This window comes from Sebastes fasciatus, chromosome 14 (assembly GCF_043250625.1).
Source record: "Sebastes fasciatus isolate fSebFas1 chromosome 14, fSebFas1.pri, whole genome shotgun sequence".
Classification (NCBI taxonomy): domain Eukaryota; kingdom Metazoa; phylum Chordata; class Actinopteri; order Perciformes; family Sebastidae; genus Sebastes; species Sebastes fasciatus.
The window spans coordinates 710,035-727,965 of NC_133808.1; the positions used below are offsets into that span (position 1 = coordinate 710,035).

Consider the following 17,931-nt stretch of genomic DNA (forward strand, 5'->3'; position numbering starts at 1 on the left):
AAGCAAAACAACGGTGGGGGCGGTGGGCAAGTATTGTAATCGTTGTATGCCCGACCACCGTGTAACACCAGTAACACTGACTACAGCGGCAAGCCTAGATGCATGCATGTGAGCACGCTGGCGATGCTATACACATTCCCGTTACTTTATGTGATTCCGCTGATCAACGATCAGTGGTGGTAATATGCAAAGAAGCAATGAGCCCGCAAAAGACAGAGAAGAAGAAGCCTGTGAGCAATTCAACAGATGTATACAATTCAGGACTTAAAATATGTTTTATGAAGAAGGAGTTTTGTGAGACATCAAGGACAAGCATGTTTTGATAAGAAACACTGAATGTAAGCATAAGTTTTGTTTGATACAAGATGTCTCCTGAGGGTATCTTTGAAGGGACAGTGTGATATGGCAGCATCTAGTGGTGTGGTCGCAGATTGCAACCAACTGAGTACCCCTCCGCTCACTCCTCACTTTCCAAGACTGCTGTAATGTGAGCTGCTGAGTGCAAAACCGTGGTAACACCGTTCGCCTCGCTCAGAGGCCATCCATACCAAAATAACACTACTTTATAACTTTTAAGTCAGACGGCAGCTGGCAGTACCACTGTTCCTTTAAAGGTCACCTATTATGCAAAATGCACTTTTCCATGTCTTTTAAACATCAATATCTGTCCCCAGTGTGTCTACAGGCCACCATAGTATCATAAAAGACCATCCTCTCTCTTTTTCTCCTCCTCCGTTTGTCCGGAAATGGGTGCAGAAAAAAAATTCGCTTTTTTCCTTGTATCCTGACGTCATTAGGGAATGCAAGTCACGTGAGGGTTTCCTGGTCGAACCAGAGAGAACCTTCAGTAGCTGACCCCGGCCCACAGCGCGTCACTGTCTCTCCTCCTCAACCTAACTTGAGCAAAGTAGCTCCCTACAGTTAGTCTGCAAGAACCAGCAGAACAGGCTTCATGTACTCCCATCATCTAAATATAACATGTTCATTCACAAAGGCTTTATGTAATTACACTGTTTAAACAGATGATATTTATATATTATATATATTTGATGTCATGCATGTAGCAGATTACAGGTAGTAAATAGTGACTTGTAAGCAACACAACACATTTCTGTTTCACAGTCAAACTTTATTTGAGTAGACAGATGACAATATTAATTATTCACAGCATTTGTAATCATCCCACCTGCAGTTATGTTAACATGGTACAGGAGAAAGTCTTCAGCTCTGGTAAACTATGGTAAGCTAAGCTCCGGTGGTCTGTAGTCATGGTAACACAGAGACAGCTACTACTGTAAATAATATACCATTACTCTGATCTTCCATACATTTATCTTTTAGCAGAAATAATGAACTGACTACTGTTTCACATCTTCTATTTTCCACCCTGATGGTCGCTGTGTTTACACACCGTGTCATAGCGGTAGCATGTAGCTAACCCGTTAGCATGTAGCTACATGCTAACGGGTTAGCTACATGCTACCGGGTTAGCTTTGTATCTCCATGTAAACAGAGCCATCTGCCCACAGCTGTCTGCTCTCAGCTGTCTGCTCTCCTCTGGGATGATTCTGTCGGTCATTTCTCACAGATGGATCTGTAAAGACAGACGTAAAACAGAGTGTATGTTTACGGTTTACAGAGTTGATGCATGAGGTAAACACTGAGCTAACTAACAGAGATATAAATAGTATTATTTACCTGAGAGAAACCGTAAGGAAAACCTGGAATCTGGACCGCAGATGTTGATCATGTGTCGCCGATTTCTGATCAGATTCCTCCGGTAACGTGCGCTGGGTGAAGTTTCTGGTTTATAAACTTTAAAGTGGTTTATAAACTTTATTCTAGCTGCTATCTCTCCACTCGTCTCTCTCTCTCTCTCTAGAGAGAGAGAGAGAGAGAGAGAGCTTCTCCGGGAGGGAGGGGGAGGGTGACGCTGTTGTTGAGGACGTTTGATTGACAGAAAACGCTGACCAATCAGAGCAGAGTGGGAGGAGACAGAGGCTACAGACACAGAAATCAGCACTTTTGGAAATGGGCTGAAACAGAGGTTATAGAGACATGCTGGAATGCATGATCTGATTGTTTTTTTGAAAAAAAAACTTCAGAGACATGGTTTGGAGGTGTCTGAGACCTATAATAACTAGTTTAAATGGAGTATAATATGTGACCTTTAAGTACACTCTATGTATACTAAAAAAGGTATTTCTGAGCTTGCGCATTATTGTCCCACAATGCAATACACAAGGAAATAGAGAAGCAGCTCACAGCCGCTAAAAAATCAAACAGATTGTAAATGGTGATAACAAGTTTCCAGGAATGGTGCTGGGCTCTGAAGCGGTCACCAGGTATTGCAACTTCCGGGATCATAATATAAAATTCATATCATATCGTTATTTTTCATATGCGCCCCGTGAGCAACTTTCATAGAAATGAATAGGGTTCTAACTCTGGGGGTAACAACTCTCGGTAATATGTCATCCAGGGTAGGCTTTCATGACCATGTCCCCTTTTAAGGGAAAACAATCAGTGAAGAAGTTGAAACATGTCTCCAAACTTCTACTTTAAACAAACCGCAAATAGTAATAACGCTATGCTGAAGAGTTGCTGTGTAGTTGGTTGCACCAACAATAAATCCAAAAATCCTGATCTCAGGGTTGTTCCCCTGCCATGTCCTAAAAAATATATAATTGAGGGGCTTTATGGCTCCAAGCTATAGACCAGACCAGCATCACGTTAACCCCCGAGGCTGCGCTCCCGTTTGGGGGAAAGAAACTCGCCGTCACAGGAGAGAAAAGGATGAAAAGTTGTTGTGTAGCAGGTTAACGAGGCTTTCACACTGAGATAGGAGGCTCATACGATACGTGAATATTCACAGTGACTAGCATGGCTAGCTAACATTAGCTTGAGTGGGAGGCTGCTGCAGTAATACAATCATACATTAACGTTCTAGCAGCATCAGACTGTCATCTCCAGCCTATAGATCAAACAGTTGGTTATTAACAGGTTGGTTATTAACAGACAACACTCCTCCACTGTGTTGGACGGGGGAAGACTGAAGGGACATGATGGCGATCAACCTTCATTTATTTTGGTATCGCGAATGCTCAGGTTCAGACAAGGTCGCTAAATAATTATTAGATATGTGTATAAAATAAACATTTGTATAACAATAGATGAATTCATACATATTTGTCAAAATTGCAATCCAAACATGCCTTAAATTGCATTGAAGTCTATGGAATCTTCGGTTTTCTATCCCCCAAAAGGGGGCGTGGCCTTGACTTTTTGCACAGTACCAGTATGTGCCGGTCGGATGTATACAGCTACACAACAGTCTTGGAAAACAAACAAAAAAGGAAAGAAATGCTTTTTTCTTGTAAAGTTTAATTGACAATGTCTTTCCAAAGTCACATATTGTAAAGCATAAAGTATCTTAGTTTCTTAGATACTAACTTAGATATACTGTTGTAAATAATAGACAATCAGTATGGTCACAGCTGTATTTTACAAACAACAGACACGAGTGAGATTGTTGCAAACAAATGAAGCCATTAGTGAGAGTATTAGTTAGCAATACTACTGTAGTAACATGAATGTCACACAGATTATGCCTGGCTTATTAAAGGTCACCTATTATGCAAAATGCGCTTTTCCATGTCTTTTAAACATCAATATCTGTCCCCAGTGTGTCTACAGGTCACCATAGTATCATAAAAGACCATCCTCTCTCTTTTTCTCCTGCTCTGTTTGTCCGGAAATGGGTGTAGAAAATCACTTTGCAGAATTTCCTTCTCTTCTGACGTCATTAGAGAATTGCAAGCCATGTAAGGGTTTCCTGGTCGAACCAGAGAGAACCTTCAGTAGCTGACCCCGCCCCACAGCGCGTCACTGTCTCTCCTCCTCAACCGAACTTGAGCAAAGTAGCTCCTGTTAGTCTGCAAGAACCAGCAGAACAGTCTTCATGTACTCCCATCATCTAAATATAACATGTTCTTTCACAAAGGCTTTATGTAATTATACTGTTTAAACAGGTGATATTTATATATTATATATATTTGATGTCATGCATGTAGCAGAGTACAGGTAGTAAATAGTGACTTTAAGCAACACAACACATTTCTGTTTCACAGTCAAACTTTATTTGAGTAGACTGATGACAATATTAATTATTCACAGCATTTTTAATCATCCCACCTAAAGTTATGTGACATGGTACAGGAGAAAGTCTTTCAGCTCTGGTAAACTCCGGTAAACTAAGCTCCGGTGGTCTGTAGTCATGGTAACACAGAGACAGCTTCTACAGTAAATAATATACCATTACTCTGATCTTCCATACATTTATCTTTTAGCAGAAATAATGAACTGACTACTGTTTCACATCTTCTATTTTCCACCCTGATGGTCGCTGTGTTTACACACCGTCTCATAGCATGTAGCTACATGCTAACGGGTTAGCTCTGTATCTCCCATCTGCTCACAGCTATCTGCTCTCAGCTGTCTGCTCTCAGCTATCTGCTCTCAGCTGTCTGCTCTCCTCTGGGATGATTCTGTCGGTCATTTCTCACAGATGGATCTGTAAAGACAGACGTAAAACAGAGTGTATGTTTACGGTTTACAGAGTTGATGCATAAGGTAAACACTGAGCTAACTAACAGAGATATAAATAGCATTATTTACCTGAGAGAAACCGTCAGGAAAACCTGGAATCTGGACCGCCGATTTCTGATAAGATTCCTCCAGTAAGGTGCGCTGGGTGAAGTTTCTGGTTTATAAACTTTAAAGTAGTTTATTTTACTCTTCTGCTTCTCTCTCCCTGCACTCAGACCGTGAGCGCTGTGACGCTGTGTTGTTGAGGACGTTTGATTGACAGAAAACGCTGACCAATCAGAGCAGAGTGGGAGGAGACAGGCTGTAAATCAGGGGTTTTCAGACAGAGGCTGAATTAGGCTCTGAGGCAGGCAGTATGAGAAGAATAAAGTTTTTTTTGAACATTGCAGCATGTAAAAATGTTCTAGTGCAACATTAAAATACATCTATGAACCTGGAAATGAGCATAATATGAGACCTTTAAGTCTAATGTATTTGTATAATTAACTAAATTAACAACAGCACTTTCATTTTCATGGATTGCGACTGACCTTCTTTAACTGTGCCTGTACAATATGATGGTTCTTTATATCCAGTAAATACATGCATTCAATTCCTACCTATATGATTCACTAACAAGAAGGTGAGGCTAGACTTTTTTTTCCAAGAAGGACTTTATTTAACAGCCACAGACATTTTGAAATGTCATCACACTTCTAAGCAGTTCACAACATAGTTTTGCTCACTGCGATTTCACCCGTCTTGCAGCAGGGCTGTTATCATCAAATCAGTGACATTTAACTCAAACACAAACAGCACACACTCCCACAACTTATAGTTGGAAAACTCTAATTTGATTACACCATCAGTTATTTCCCCCTTGCCATGTTTCTTACATTTCTTAGAACACATATCCAAGCGGGGTTAAGAGATAACTTTTCATATATATGCAAACAATAGTATTGTAACAAAGTAATCAGACATGCTGTATATAATAGTCTTTTTTTTAAAATATGGATATACTGATATTGCTATGTGACTGCATTATGTCTGTATCCAGTGGCAACTGTTATTTTTTACGCCTGAGTTCATTTATTTTGCTTAAATGTCTATTTCATTAAAGGGACTATTTGTAACTTTCAGAATGTCTTGTTAACCTCAACACCTTTGGCCATAAAGTCAACGAAAGTCAGCGTCGGGCTCGCGCTTGCTCGCTCTACATAGACATGAACGAGCATCGCTCAACACAGTGAGGCGACACATGTCAGCTAAAAGCACAATATCACTCTATATTTCAGCTGCTTGGCAGTAATGTTAGCTGACCAGACGAAGGTCTCTCCATGAATCAATGCTGATCCTAGTGTTGGCTTTTCCTGCCTCAGCCTCCCGACCGCGGCCGGAGGGAACGGGGGAGACACCGGAGTTTTGGTCGGAGACGATAACGTTTCTCTCTGCTGAGCCCCCCACTTCACAAGACATGGGAAACCTCTGTTGGTCTGGAGGAGCTGCAGCAGTTATTTCTGCACAAACGTCCACTGTACATTCACTAGATATTCTCAGAGCTAAACTAACTCTTCTGCAGTGTGGAGTGAGCGCGCGTTCACGTCTAGAGGTGGAGCGAGACAGCGAGAACGCGCGGTGTGTGAGTGAAGGCAAGCAGGCAGAGGAGCAGTGACTCCAGCCACAAGCGAGCGCGCATGTGCTAGCGCGCATGTGCTAGCGCGCATGGGATCCCAACCCGGTACATTTATACGCTTAAAAAGTTACAAACAGTCCCTTTAAAGATCAGTCAACTTTTCTTTTCTTTTTTTCCTCAGGAGGCCTGGCCAAGACAGTGTCAGCACTTTCAGAGGCATAACAAATAAAAACCTCTCAAAATATGTTGAAATATATTGAACAAAACTGAAGGAAGAAAATAAGCAGTGAGAAATCAATTGAGTGAGTGAAAAGAAAAGGGAGGGATGGAGTGCAGTCTAAATATTGTTAGTGTGCGATAGGTTCATCGTACATTGTCCTAAAATCTCATCTTTCTGGTTATGACACTCGAAGGAGCCAAAATATGAAAGCAAACATGAAAATATGCATTTTTTTCCACACAAAAACCAGGCTCCTGCTCCTTATCGTCTGAGCCCGTCTTGAATCTGTTTTGCTGAAATATTGAGGTTCTCTCTGGAGAGCAGCCAAAGCTCTCTGGAACGCTGGGCTGTGTGAATTACACCGAGCGTTTGAAGAAAGAGCTGACCGATAATTCTTTTCAAAACACAAATCGCTTCTTCCACCTTCACAGCTCTGATAAAGAATTGTGTTTCTGAATTATTCATTACGACATTGCTCAAGAGAGAGCCCCAGAGTACCCTTTGACACATCTCTTTGCCCATGCTTTTAAGTCAAAGTCACCTCGTAAAACGTATTTAGATGCTACAATGATAGCCTTTTAATCATGGTCACCCTTCAGTAGAGTGTGGTTATTCAAAGACTTAACAGATAAAGCAGATAGTGAGTGTGTAGCCGGTGTAAGACAGCTGTTGGGACACGTTGCGTTTAGTCAGAAGTCTCAACAGATTTCTAATTTAACTTCTAACGAGGGTGATTGATTTTGTGTTTTGCCAGCTTGTTAGCCGGTAAATCACAATGTCTGCTCAGCTAATTGTTGCCTTGTTGTAATCCCACGGTGCTGCATGTCTTATAGAAGCTATGGATGACAGTTACAGCTTAAAGGGATAGTTCAGATTTTGTGTGGGGTTGTATGAGGTACTTGTCCATAGTCAGTGTATTACCTACAGTAGATGACGGTCAGCACGCCTTCAGTTTGGAAAAGCAGACAGGAGTACCACATGGAACCAAAGCAATGTACTGCCGTGGATGGAGGCAGCAGAAAAACCTTTATTTAGCCACCTAAAAGAAAGGCCCACCTAAAAAAAATCTATTTCAATTGAAGTGTATGCTATTTTTATAATATTTGTACTGCTTCACCTTGCCGTCAGACAGTCCTTTCATATCTACGTATCTATCTATCTATCTATCTATCTATCTATCTATCTATCTATCTATATGTTCTTATCTGTAACAATTATTATTATTATTAGGGCCCGAGCACCGACAAAGTCGGTCCGAGGACCTATTGTATTTCAAATGATTATTATTATTAGGGCCCGAGCACTGACAAAGTCGGTCCGAGGACCTATTGTATTTCAAATGATTATTATTAGGGCCCGAGCACCGACAAAGTCGGTCCGAGGACCTATTGTATTTCAAATGATTATTATTCTTATTAGGGCCCGAGCACCGACAAAGTCGGTCCGAGGACCTATTGTATTTCAAATGATTATTAGGGCCCGAGCACCGACAAAGTCGGTCCGAGGACCTATTGTATTTCAAATGATTATTAGGGCCCGAGCACCGACAACGTCGGGTCCGAGGATCTATTGTTCTTCGAAGGATTATTAGGGCCCGAGCACCGACAAAGTCGGTCCGAGGACCTATTGTATTTCAAATGATTATTAGGGCCCGAGCACCGACAAAGTCGGTCCGAGGACCTATTGTATTTCAAATGATTATTATTAGGGCCCGAGCACCGACAAAGTCGGTCCGAGGACCTATTGTATTTCAAATGATTATTATTCTTATTATTCTATTATGTCTTTGACGGTAAAAATGAGGTGCTTGGGATAATGAACTTTTTTTGAAATTTTGCACACGTGTCAGACGTGCGTGAAATAAATATCTGATATGGGTTTCGTGCTCGGGTGTGGCAAATTGGCTCGCTAGCGCCCCCTATTGAGTAGCCCCGACGATTTTTTGACTCGCAGTCATAGCGCCACCTAGTGGTAACAGGAAATATCATGTTTTACACATTGATGTACTCTGCCTCAGAAATTAATCACATCTACCTGAAACTTGGTCAGTAGTATCTTAAGACCTTTGGGATGAAAACTTATCAAAAGATCAAAAAGTTATCGAACCATGTTGCCGTGGCGTGGCGGCGAAAAAGCTTCTTCGCCAAAAAACAGGAAGTTGTTGTAACTTTGTCGTACATTAACCTATATGCTCCAAATTTCTCATGCCTGATAAAGGTCCCTGTCTGACGACATCCATGTGCAAATTTTGACTCACAGTCATAGCGCCACCTAGTGGTAACAGGAAATATCATGTTGTACACATTGATGTACTCTGCCTCAGAAATTAATCACATCTACCTCAAACTTGGTCAGTAGTATCTTAAGACCTTTGTGATGAAAAGTTACCAAAAGATCAAAAAGTTATCGAACCATGTTGCCGTGGCGTGGCGGCGAAAAAGCTTCTTCGCCAAAAAACAGGAGGCTGTTGTTACTTGACTTTACATAGTCCAATCTGCTCCAAACTTCACAAGCTGGATAATGGACCAGGCCTGAAGACATATATGTGGTATTATGCGTGATAGTCATAGCGCCCCCTACAGGAAACAGGAAGTTGTTGTAAATTGGCTATACAATCTTCCCCAAATTTGACATGTTTTATAAGAGTCTTGCCCCGAAGACATGTACGTGCCCCGACGTGCGCGTTCCCCCGACGTGCGCGCGTGGGCGAGGGCCCGATCATCGCTGCTTGCAGCTTTAATTATTATTGATATGTATAAGAAAAGAGACAATTATAATTATAATTATATTTATAAGCTCAATATTCATAATGCTTTATAACAATAATCATAAGAAATTATAAAGCATTTTAAAATGAGAGTCAAGTATCATAACACTTGATAATTGCGCCATAATGTCAAACTATAATTATTTTGATAAATAAATCATTATCCATGTGTTGGACCTTCCAACCCAGTACACTTGCCATGGTGGGATGCACACACTCCACTCTGCTGTTGAAAACCATTGATCAATTAGTCATGGCTTTTCAGGTTGCACCTGTCTTGATTGACAATGAGCGAGCCAGTCCTCTGGAAGTGATGCATTTCACACCATGGTTTGTGATTGTGTTACAGACTCAAATGGAGCATGAGTCTGTCACTATTTTGTACCGGTTACCTGACGGCTCATTCAAATAAACAGCAGGGTTCCTGACAACCCTCCACAACAACTCTGCTCTTGTGTACTCCAGAAGGCGATAACATTTAAAGTTATAGATTTCAGATTCAAGAGAATCTAAGCTAAATCTAAACTTTTACATTTCCTTAAATGCATAAAGTTTGGATTGCCAAATGATAAGAGTTGCCCGCAAGGAAAGGCAGACAAACAGGAGACAAAAATGTAGTAACCTTACATCAACCTTACACAATGCAGAGTTTAGATGAACATCAGACTGTAGCTCAGAGCTGCAACGCCCTGATCCCAACACTCCAAGACCCGAGGGTGATGATATATGCAACGAGTGCTAAGAAGTGAAACATGGAGAGTGAGAGCTGAGGTAAGAGGTAGGAGAGATATGACAGAAAAGAGAGCAGAGAAGGAAGACATGACAGAGGAGGTGATGTGGTTCACTGGGGAACAGGAGGGAAGTTCTTACTGGAAGTTTTCAACTTGCAGAGGAGGATTGGGAGTGAATCTGAAACATGACTGGAGTGGAAATATCCCTGTACCACTGGGAGAACCTTTTACTGTACACAGACAGCTATGCTCTTATTACTGTGCTCCTACCTTGGTCTTCCCTTGTTTGGGCTTTTCTTTTCAAGACATGTTTCATTGGACTGTGTTGACCTGTTGTTCTCTTTTAAATTTACCATTAACTGCTAAAGGTCATGTGTCGTACATACATAAGCAAAAAGCTGTCACTGGCTGACACTGAAAACTCAATCAAAGCTGTGACGTATGCCATGTGTCCTTGCAAAGAACAGAAAGTTTATTTTGAAAAGACGTATATACGTTATGTTACATAGTTTACTTAACTTACGTCACATACATAACGTAGCCTACTAAACTTAGGTCGCATAGACAGCATAGCCTACTTAACTATGTAACAAATGTACTTATTTAAACACAAACCACAATCTCTTCCTAAACCTAACGAAGTAGTTTCCTGTGAACACAGAAATTTATTTTGAAAAGACGTGTATGCATGTAATGGTCGGAAATTGACACATGCAAAACTGACGCTAGAGGGGTCCGTAGAGCGTCATAGTTTGAAGTGTATGGTTGCTGACTAAGCTGCCACATTTGACAAGTTGTAAGTGACAAGCTAACTTTACAGTTGCATTTTTAAAAGGCAGTAAACAGCTTTACGTCTAGCCACAATTTATCCAGTAATCGTGTCAGATCAAAAAAGCTTTCTCACAATTCTTTGGTGACATGCAGTGCAGCTCGCTAGTGTTTTTGATTTAGTGTCAGCAAAGAGAGCAACAACAGCCTAATTTACTGAAAGGGCACTGTTACCAAAAGTAAACGTTGATTGTATGCTTGTTACGTGACGTTGTTAGACTTGTTACGTAACGTTGTTACACTTGTTACGTATAATGTTACATAAGAAAGTCTGCTAAAGCTTGGGGCACACATACAACGTCAGGAGCGCGTGGCGGCTGCTTGTCGTAGTGGCTGCGTGATACACGCGTCTGGTGTTCACACAAGCTGCGTGTCGGCTGCCTTTCGGCTGCGTATCTGCTGCGTTTCTGCTGCTGCTGTCAGCCCTTTCTTTCTACATAGAGTTTGCCTTTTAATGGCTTCATGATAAATGTGATTTATATTTATTTTAGACAGAGAAAGGTTAAGAAACTTGTGGTAATTTGTAAATAATAGTAATAATCCACAATCAAAACTCCTTACTGTATTCATTCATGGAGCTCTCTAAGTCACTGCATGTTCTACAACACTGTCCGGCACATGTTTCAGAATAAAAGCTTTGTGTTAACAAGTAACATGGATAGATACAGACTAGTGGAGATTATAGTGTATAATGTGGAATAGAGAAGCCAATATGTCCTTTCTGCCTGACTCTTTCTTCCTCGATCTAAGAAACCATAAAAGAAAGTTACATCTTGTTTAATAACTCAGTAGCAAAATTCATACAAGTTATGTTTCAGACCAAAGTTGAATATGTAGCAAAACTGTGCACTGCTGTGCACTCTGATGTGTGAATAGAAACAGAAATTTCCCACATTTAGTATTTATTCATTAAGCAACAGACTCAATACTCTTTTCTTGACAATTGTTTTCTCTCTGTCTTTCCTAGATGACAAGAACCCGTGCCACTTAGCCGAAGCTCCTGGGCCCTGTCGAGGGCTGGTGACGCGCTACTTCTTTGACAGCAAGAGTCAGCAGTGCAAGCATTTCTTTTACGGTGGCTGCTTTGGCAATGCCAACAATTTCAGAAGCATGTTGGAGTGCCAGGCGAAATGTCAGAACCCAGGTGGGCCAGGTTGAACTTTTGACCTTTTACAGTAAAGACTGGCAAACACCCAAGCTGTGCAGACAGCCGCTTTGTTAGGTTCTATTCAAAACCACTAATTAAGTCCGGACGGGTATTGTGTTCAGCAGCTGTGAATGCTCCAAAGATGTTGTCATTTGTTGGAAAATGGATTGTATCTTAAAAAGAAACACTTTACTCTAAGGCCTTATAGAATCCAACACATATACACCTGCAGCCTCACAAGTCAGCTGTTACAAAATTACTTTTATAATTACTTTTCCTGCCTTTGCTATAATTACTTTTTCTACCTTTGCCTCAAAGCAGTATGCAAGGTATAATGTATACTTCTGAGTTCATGGACAGCCAAGGCACAGCAGATCACAGCCGCTGCACAACAAATGCAAACTCATTTCAGAGTGGTGACAAAATAGTTGTACCTCAGAAAATGAAGTTAAACTTACTTTAATCATGATTGATCGTTGGGATTTAATGAGATCTGTTCTATAGGAATGAATTCCATGGATTCATGTTCTGTCGAGAGTCTCAGGAGTTTTTTTATTTATTTTTTCAATATAGCAAAACCCACTACAGCCCCAGAAGTCCACATACAGTCTTCTCGGCGATCCAGTGTTGTGCAGCCAACCATGGTAACTGGTAAGACTACCACACTTCAAGTATAGTATGTTAAGGTTTTGTTGCTTGTTGTTTTTGTCTAAAAACAAAAGTAACTGGTAGGACATTCTAATACTAACATTAACCCCTTCCAATGAGATAAAGACGTGTGTGTTCGAGCAAATCACTCAAACACACGTTAAAATATGTCTGGAGTTTTGCAATCATGTAATTCAGGTTTGATTTTTGTGTAGGGATGCACCAATACCAACTTGGATATCGGGCTGATACTGACTCAAATAGCTGGATTGGGTATCGGTGACAATGGGGCTGATCAATTAAATTCAATTATATATGTATATATATATATATATATATATATATATATATATATATATATTATTTACTGGAATTTGAATTCCTGTTTAAGTTTTTACCAAAAAATATATACACTTGAATTGTAATTCCTGTTAATTTTGAAAAACTTTTACCAAGTCGCTGGTGTATAATTTATTATTTTAATAATAAATAACAATTCAGAAAATGTATTTCTATGTATTTATTTGTTACATTTTGTTTTAAAAAGTTAGGAAAGCAATGTTTAGGTCCAGCCTGATGTTGCCACACACTTAACAGAATGATCCAGTCACGTCCACACAGTGAGGCACACAGCTTATTAATCAAACACTGGTATCAGATCAGTACTCGGTATCGGCCGAGACCCAAAGCCCAGGTATCGCTATCGGTATCGGGACTGAAAAAGTTGGATCGGTGCCTCCATAATTTTGTGCTTACATGTATACGTGCAGTCCAATTACTCTTTGAAAGAATGGGTCAACATTTTGGTAAATATTACTTTTGAGAGCAAGAAGAGATGATTGACACCACTCATATGTCTATGTGTTAAGTATGGATCTAGAGTCAGAAGGCAATTAGCTTAGCTTAGCATAAAACAGATGGCTCTGTCCAACTTTTTAAAATCAAACAAGAGCTGGACAGAAAAAGGTTCCCACAGTGTTGTCACCACAGTGAAATTGACAGGAAGCCGGTGGAGACGGTGCAGAGAAGCACTGGCAAGATGGAGAAACAAAACTCCACCCAGAAATCTGTCCTTTTTATCTCATCTTTGTTTGTGTATTGCTCAAACAAATGAGATCATCATCTTCTACATCATGCTTATTACTGAGCCCCAGAGGTGCTGTTTGGCAGATGTTCATAAAGAACCAAGCTAGCTGTTTCCCCCTGCTTCTTTATGCTAAACTAAGCTAAAAACCTCCCGGTTCCACTTACAGTATGTGCTTCAGACATGAGAGTCTTATCGATCTTTTCATTTCACCGTGGAAAAGAAAGCAATTAAGCGCATTTCCCAAACTGATGAACTATTCCTTAAAGTGACTGACCTCTTGACCTATGTGTTTGCTTCCCAGGGGAATTGACTGTAAGCCTAAGTGAACCTCAGGTGCAAGCGAATGACACTAATCAAGAGCCAAAAGGTAAGAAAGTATGACTCTAAACGTCAATATAATGTCAATGGAACAAACCACACACACGGTCGGTGCATGCGCTACTAGCTATCTTACAGCTAACGTCTGTACAGTTAGGAGGCTACATGGTTGATGAAGGGGCAGTTAAACACAGACTGCACAAACTGATCTGCATCATGACGTAAGGCAAACATTTGCTTTGCTTTCTGTTTGAGCTCACCATAAAGGCCTTTACACCTTTTAGTTGGATTTTTCTGAGCTTTGACATCGCAAATACAGGCATCAACCAATCACGTGCTAAACGGACATATTGAAAATGTACACTATAGAGTACGGTGACCAGACATCCCGGGTGTCTGGGACTGTTCCGGTTTCAAGGTGATATGTCGCGCGTCCCGACACATATCTGTAAAACACTCAAATGTCCCGGTTTTCACCGCAATTAAAATAATAATATTATACTTACATAGACGTTTATCATGTTCCACTCATTAATTAATTTGTGCGCATGACATAAGTATACACAGAGCCAGCACAGCACACCGCTGCAGCCTCTATAGAGAGAGATGTTGCGCGCGCACAGGCCACAACAGATATCCGCTGGATACATTTAGTGTAGTTTTGATCCACAGAACCCTCCGTGTTTATGTGCACATCAAAAGTGTTGTTTTGATTAATTATTCTACACAGTTCCTTCTGCGCATTAACAGGCATTTCGCTCCTCTTATAACTCCCTCAGGACCGTCCCTTCCTGTCCGTCTTTCACCCAGACGGTGTCCCCATCATAACAAAAATGTTGTCTGAGCTCCACAATTATAATTATAATTGAGACGAAACAAGTTGAAAAATAATGTCCGTAGGCCCACAACAATACCTTTCCTCTGAGGGAAACTCTCTACAGGACTCCCAAACTGTCAGTGCGTCATGACGGGGATAGCCCTGTGATTAAAGGGGGAGAAAGTAGTGAATATGATGTCATGATGTCACAGCCTGTAATGCACCCCCTATAATAATGCCTTCTCTCTGATCCCCCTCCGTGCTCACATGCGCCACAGGTGCGCCAAGTAAGCCATCCTGATGAAAACGCCTATGGTGCGTGCATATTAGCGCGTAGGGGTGCGCGCGTGGACGCGCGTGCATAGGCGTGCACAGGCGTGCACGAATGTGCGGTACACTTAAGTGTCCCAGTTTGGGGGTTTGAAAATATGGTCACCCTACTATAGAGTGCTACAGGAATTAGTCCTAAAACCTGGAAATGAGTTAGCATTTTAGCACTTTCGGTTCCCTTGTCTGGAAGTCAATGGGTTTTTAGTTAGATGCCTGAATTAAGGTCTGTGGTTAACACAAGCTGAAGACGTTTTAACTTTTTGTTCTACAATATAAAATACATCAATAAATACCCCACTCATGAATTTTGAAGCCTTTATGTGTCTTGAAAGTGGCTAAATGAGACTACTAAACGCCATCAGGTCGACTCGTCCGCCTTTACGGCCTCATTGTGTATACTCGCGCTCATGCAACCGTGGAGTAGTTCATTTATAACTTTATCTTTTTACTTCTGCTGATGGCATTTATACTTCAAAAATCATAAAGTGGTGTTCATTTGTGGAGATTATTTGATGAACAAAACGTGTAAGTATCATAAACATTTATTTGCCACAGAGTTTATTTTCTGCGATAATCCAAAAGCCAATGGAAAACTCCCATTGGCTTTTTGTCGAGGGAACCCAGGGTGATGCTAACTTCCTGGCTAGCCTACAAAAATATGTCATCCCTGGAGCACTCTATAGGATCACAGTAGCTGGTCCTCTTCCGGCGCAAATCTATTTGGTTTGATGTTATTGAACATGTGTTGCAACTGTCGCAAATTTGTTTCGCTGCCAGTATGAATAGTTTTGAGTATATATTATATATATCAAAATATTCACAGGTGAGTATTTTACATTTCCGTGTTGTTTATTTGTTCACGCTAGTTCAGAAAAGAAATTGCAACTCATTTTTTTTTTTTTTTTTTTCAACATGAGAAAAAAAAAAAAAAAATTGTCTCATCACATGAATGCAAAGAGCAAGGCACAAAGCCAGAATGCAGTGTTAATTCATTACAGGAATCCCAGTACACCAGACATTTGGGATAGATTAACTGTTATAATTAAACTGGCATAATTAAATCAATCATTCTGTGTAGAGAGTAGCAACCAGTCCATGCTGAATTCTGAGCTTTAACATCAAAGTTAGCAAATCCAGTTAATTTATTAAACCACTGCCAATAACATAACTGTAATAAAATAAAATAAAAAGTCAAATGCAGCGATGCATAGATGGTAGACAGCTTGCAATATTGCTTCTGTTGTACAAGGCACAGGGCAGAAACAGAGTGCATCAGTGTCGCCTTCCCACAGCCCATTTGTCACGTACAGTATTCCCACTTACTAATTTTCTGTGCATTAGGTGTGAAGGAGAATATATCACGGTTGTCATGTTCAAGGCTCTTTTTGTGCCATAGCAGGAGAGCACAGGGAGACCCTGGCCTGATTCCCTCAACTCATTCACAGAGTTATAATTTTAAGAATCCAATTTTCCTCTTGTCAGAAAATATTTAGAGGGAAAGATTCCGGATGACTGAGACTCAATAGCACTGCCTCCTGCGATGAGATGTAAGCACACTAATATCTCTCAGAAACAATGCTGGCATGAAAGCATGAATCCTCAGAGTAACAATGAATTATTCAGATCTTAAATTAGACAGTTTAGAGGATCATATTTGGTAATGATTCATGTCAGTAATAACAATCAGGTGGCATTTGTTTTTACTACTGCATTGAAATGGAGCCTTTGAATTTCAAAGTCACAAAAGCTGGAAAATGAGCATTAAATACAGCATATATTAATATGGCACACATGTAGAGTATGGTGTCATTCCACCAAGCATACAGTATATTTCACTGTTGAAACCAAAGACTGACATCTTGTGGTTATATGATGATGTACATGTTTAGTGTCAGTTGGAGAAGCTGTAATGTAGAACCTCTTGTGTCTAAAGATGAACATAAACTAATCCTAAACTAAAGCAGCTCTGAGTAAGGGGCTCTAAAACATGTTTTTAATAAATAGCAGAGCCAATACAGACTGAAAGACCTAAAATAATGACAATAATCAAGAAAACTATTTCCTTTTGATGTGCTATGTCGACCAAATAATGGGGCCATCTTTTGCGGTTCATCAATGTGTGTATATTTCCCTGTTGGTTAGTTAGGGTCAGGAGTATTCATTGATGTTACCACACCAACTGATGTTTGAGACATGATGAAAAATCTTAAGAACCACATATTTTAATAAAAAAGCTTCTCCTTCAGATGTTATGGTGGCATTTTTTTGTCTCATTTAATAATTCTTGAACTGAAGAGCAGAGCAGTTTAAGAGGATTTCTTCTTGTATTACATCACTAAAGTCATAATATCTAATGCCTTGTTACTATTGATGATATCAATATTATTAATACTATCAACACTTATGGACAACGTAGTCACAATTAATCCAGCCCTCATATTCTCTATAATTGTTCTGAATCACCCCAGTTGACCCCCAATTAATGTAATGATTTCATATTGGACTTTGAAGTCGTAGTGCTATTAAAATCAATGTCTTTCAGTTGTGAGAAAGACCACTGGTTGCCTACAAGTGTAACTGTATTTCTCACCATGAAGAAAGCTGGAGAATAAATGAAAGAGGAAAGCTTACACAGCCCTGTGGGGAGCCATGATAACAACTCTCCCTTTTTCAAATCTTTGAATTTAAGTCTAAGAGCCTGCAGACACTGGACAAAGTCTATTCCACAGTCAGACTGGAGTTTAATGGGTGAGGATACGAACCCTTGTGCATGGATGGATTACTGAATGGGCCTACAGGGGCCAAAAGTGTCGGG

General features: G+C 40.4%; 1 protein-coding gene and 1 long non-coding RNA gene across 2 annotated transcripts in view; one reads left to right on the forward strand and one right to left on the reverse strand.

Moving 5' to 3' along the window:
* LOC141782068 (uncharacterized) overlaps nt 1–1,844 on the reverse strand; it is an 85,883-nt gene extending 84,039 nt beyond the window's left edge. The window contains exons 1-2 of the long non-coding RNA XR_012597026.1: nt 1,699–1,844; nt 1,528–1,594 (exon numbers count right to left, since the gene is read on the reverse strand). This is a non-coding gene — a long non-coding RNA (uncharacterized LOC141782068). The remainder of the gene's footprint in view (nt 1–1,527; nt 1,595–1,698) is intronic.
* The window catches only part of tfpia (tissue factor pathway inhibitor a), a 77,707-nt gene that overhangs the window by 47,969 nt on the left and 11,807 nt on the right, over nt 1–17,931 (forward strand). The window contains exons 3-5 of the mRNA XM_074658106.1: nt 11,737–11,913; nt 12,490–12,567; nt 13,953–14,018. Of these exons, the coding sequence (XP_074514207.1) occupies nt 11,737–11,913; nt 12,490–12,567; nt 13,953–14,018 (321 nt within the window). The remainder of the gene's footprint in view (nt 1–11,736; nt 11,914–12,489; nt 12,568–13,952; nt 14,019–17,931) is intronic.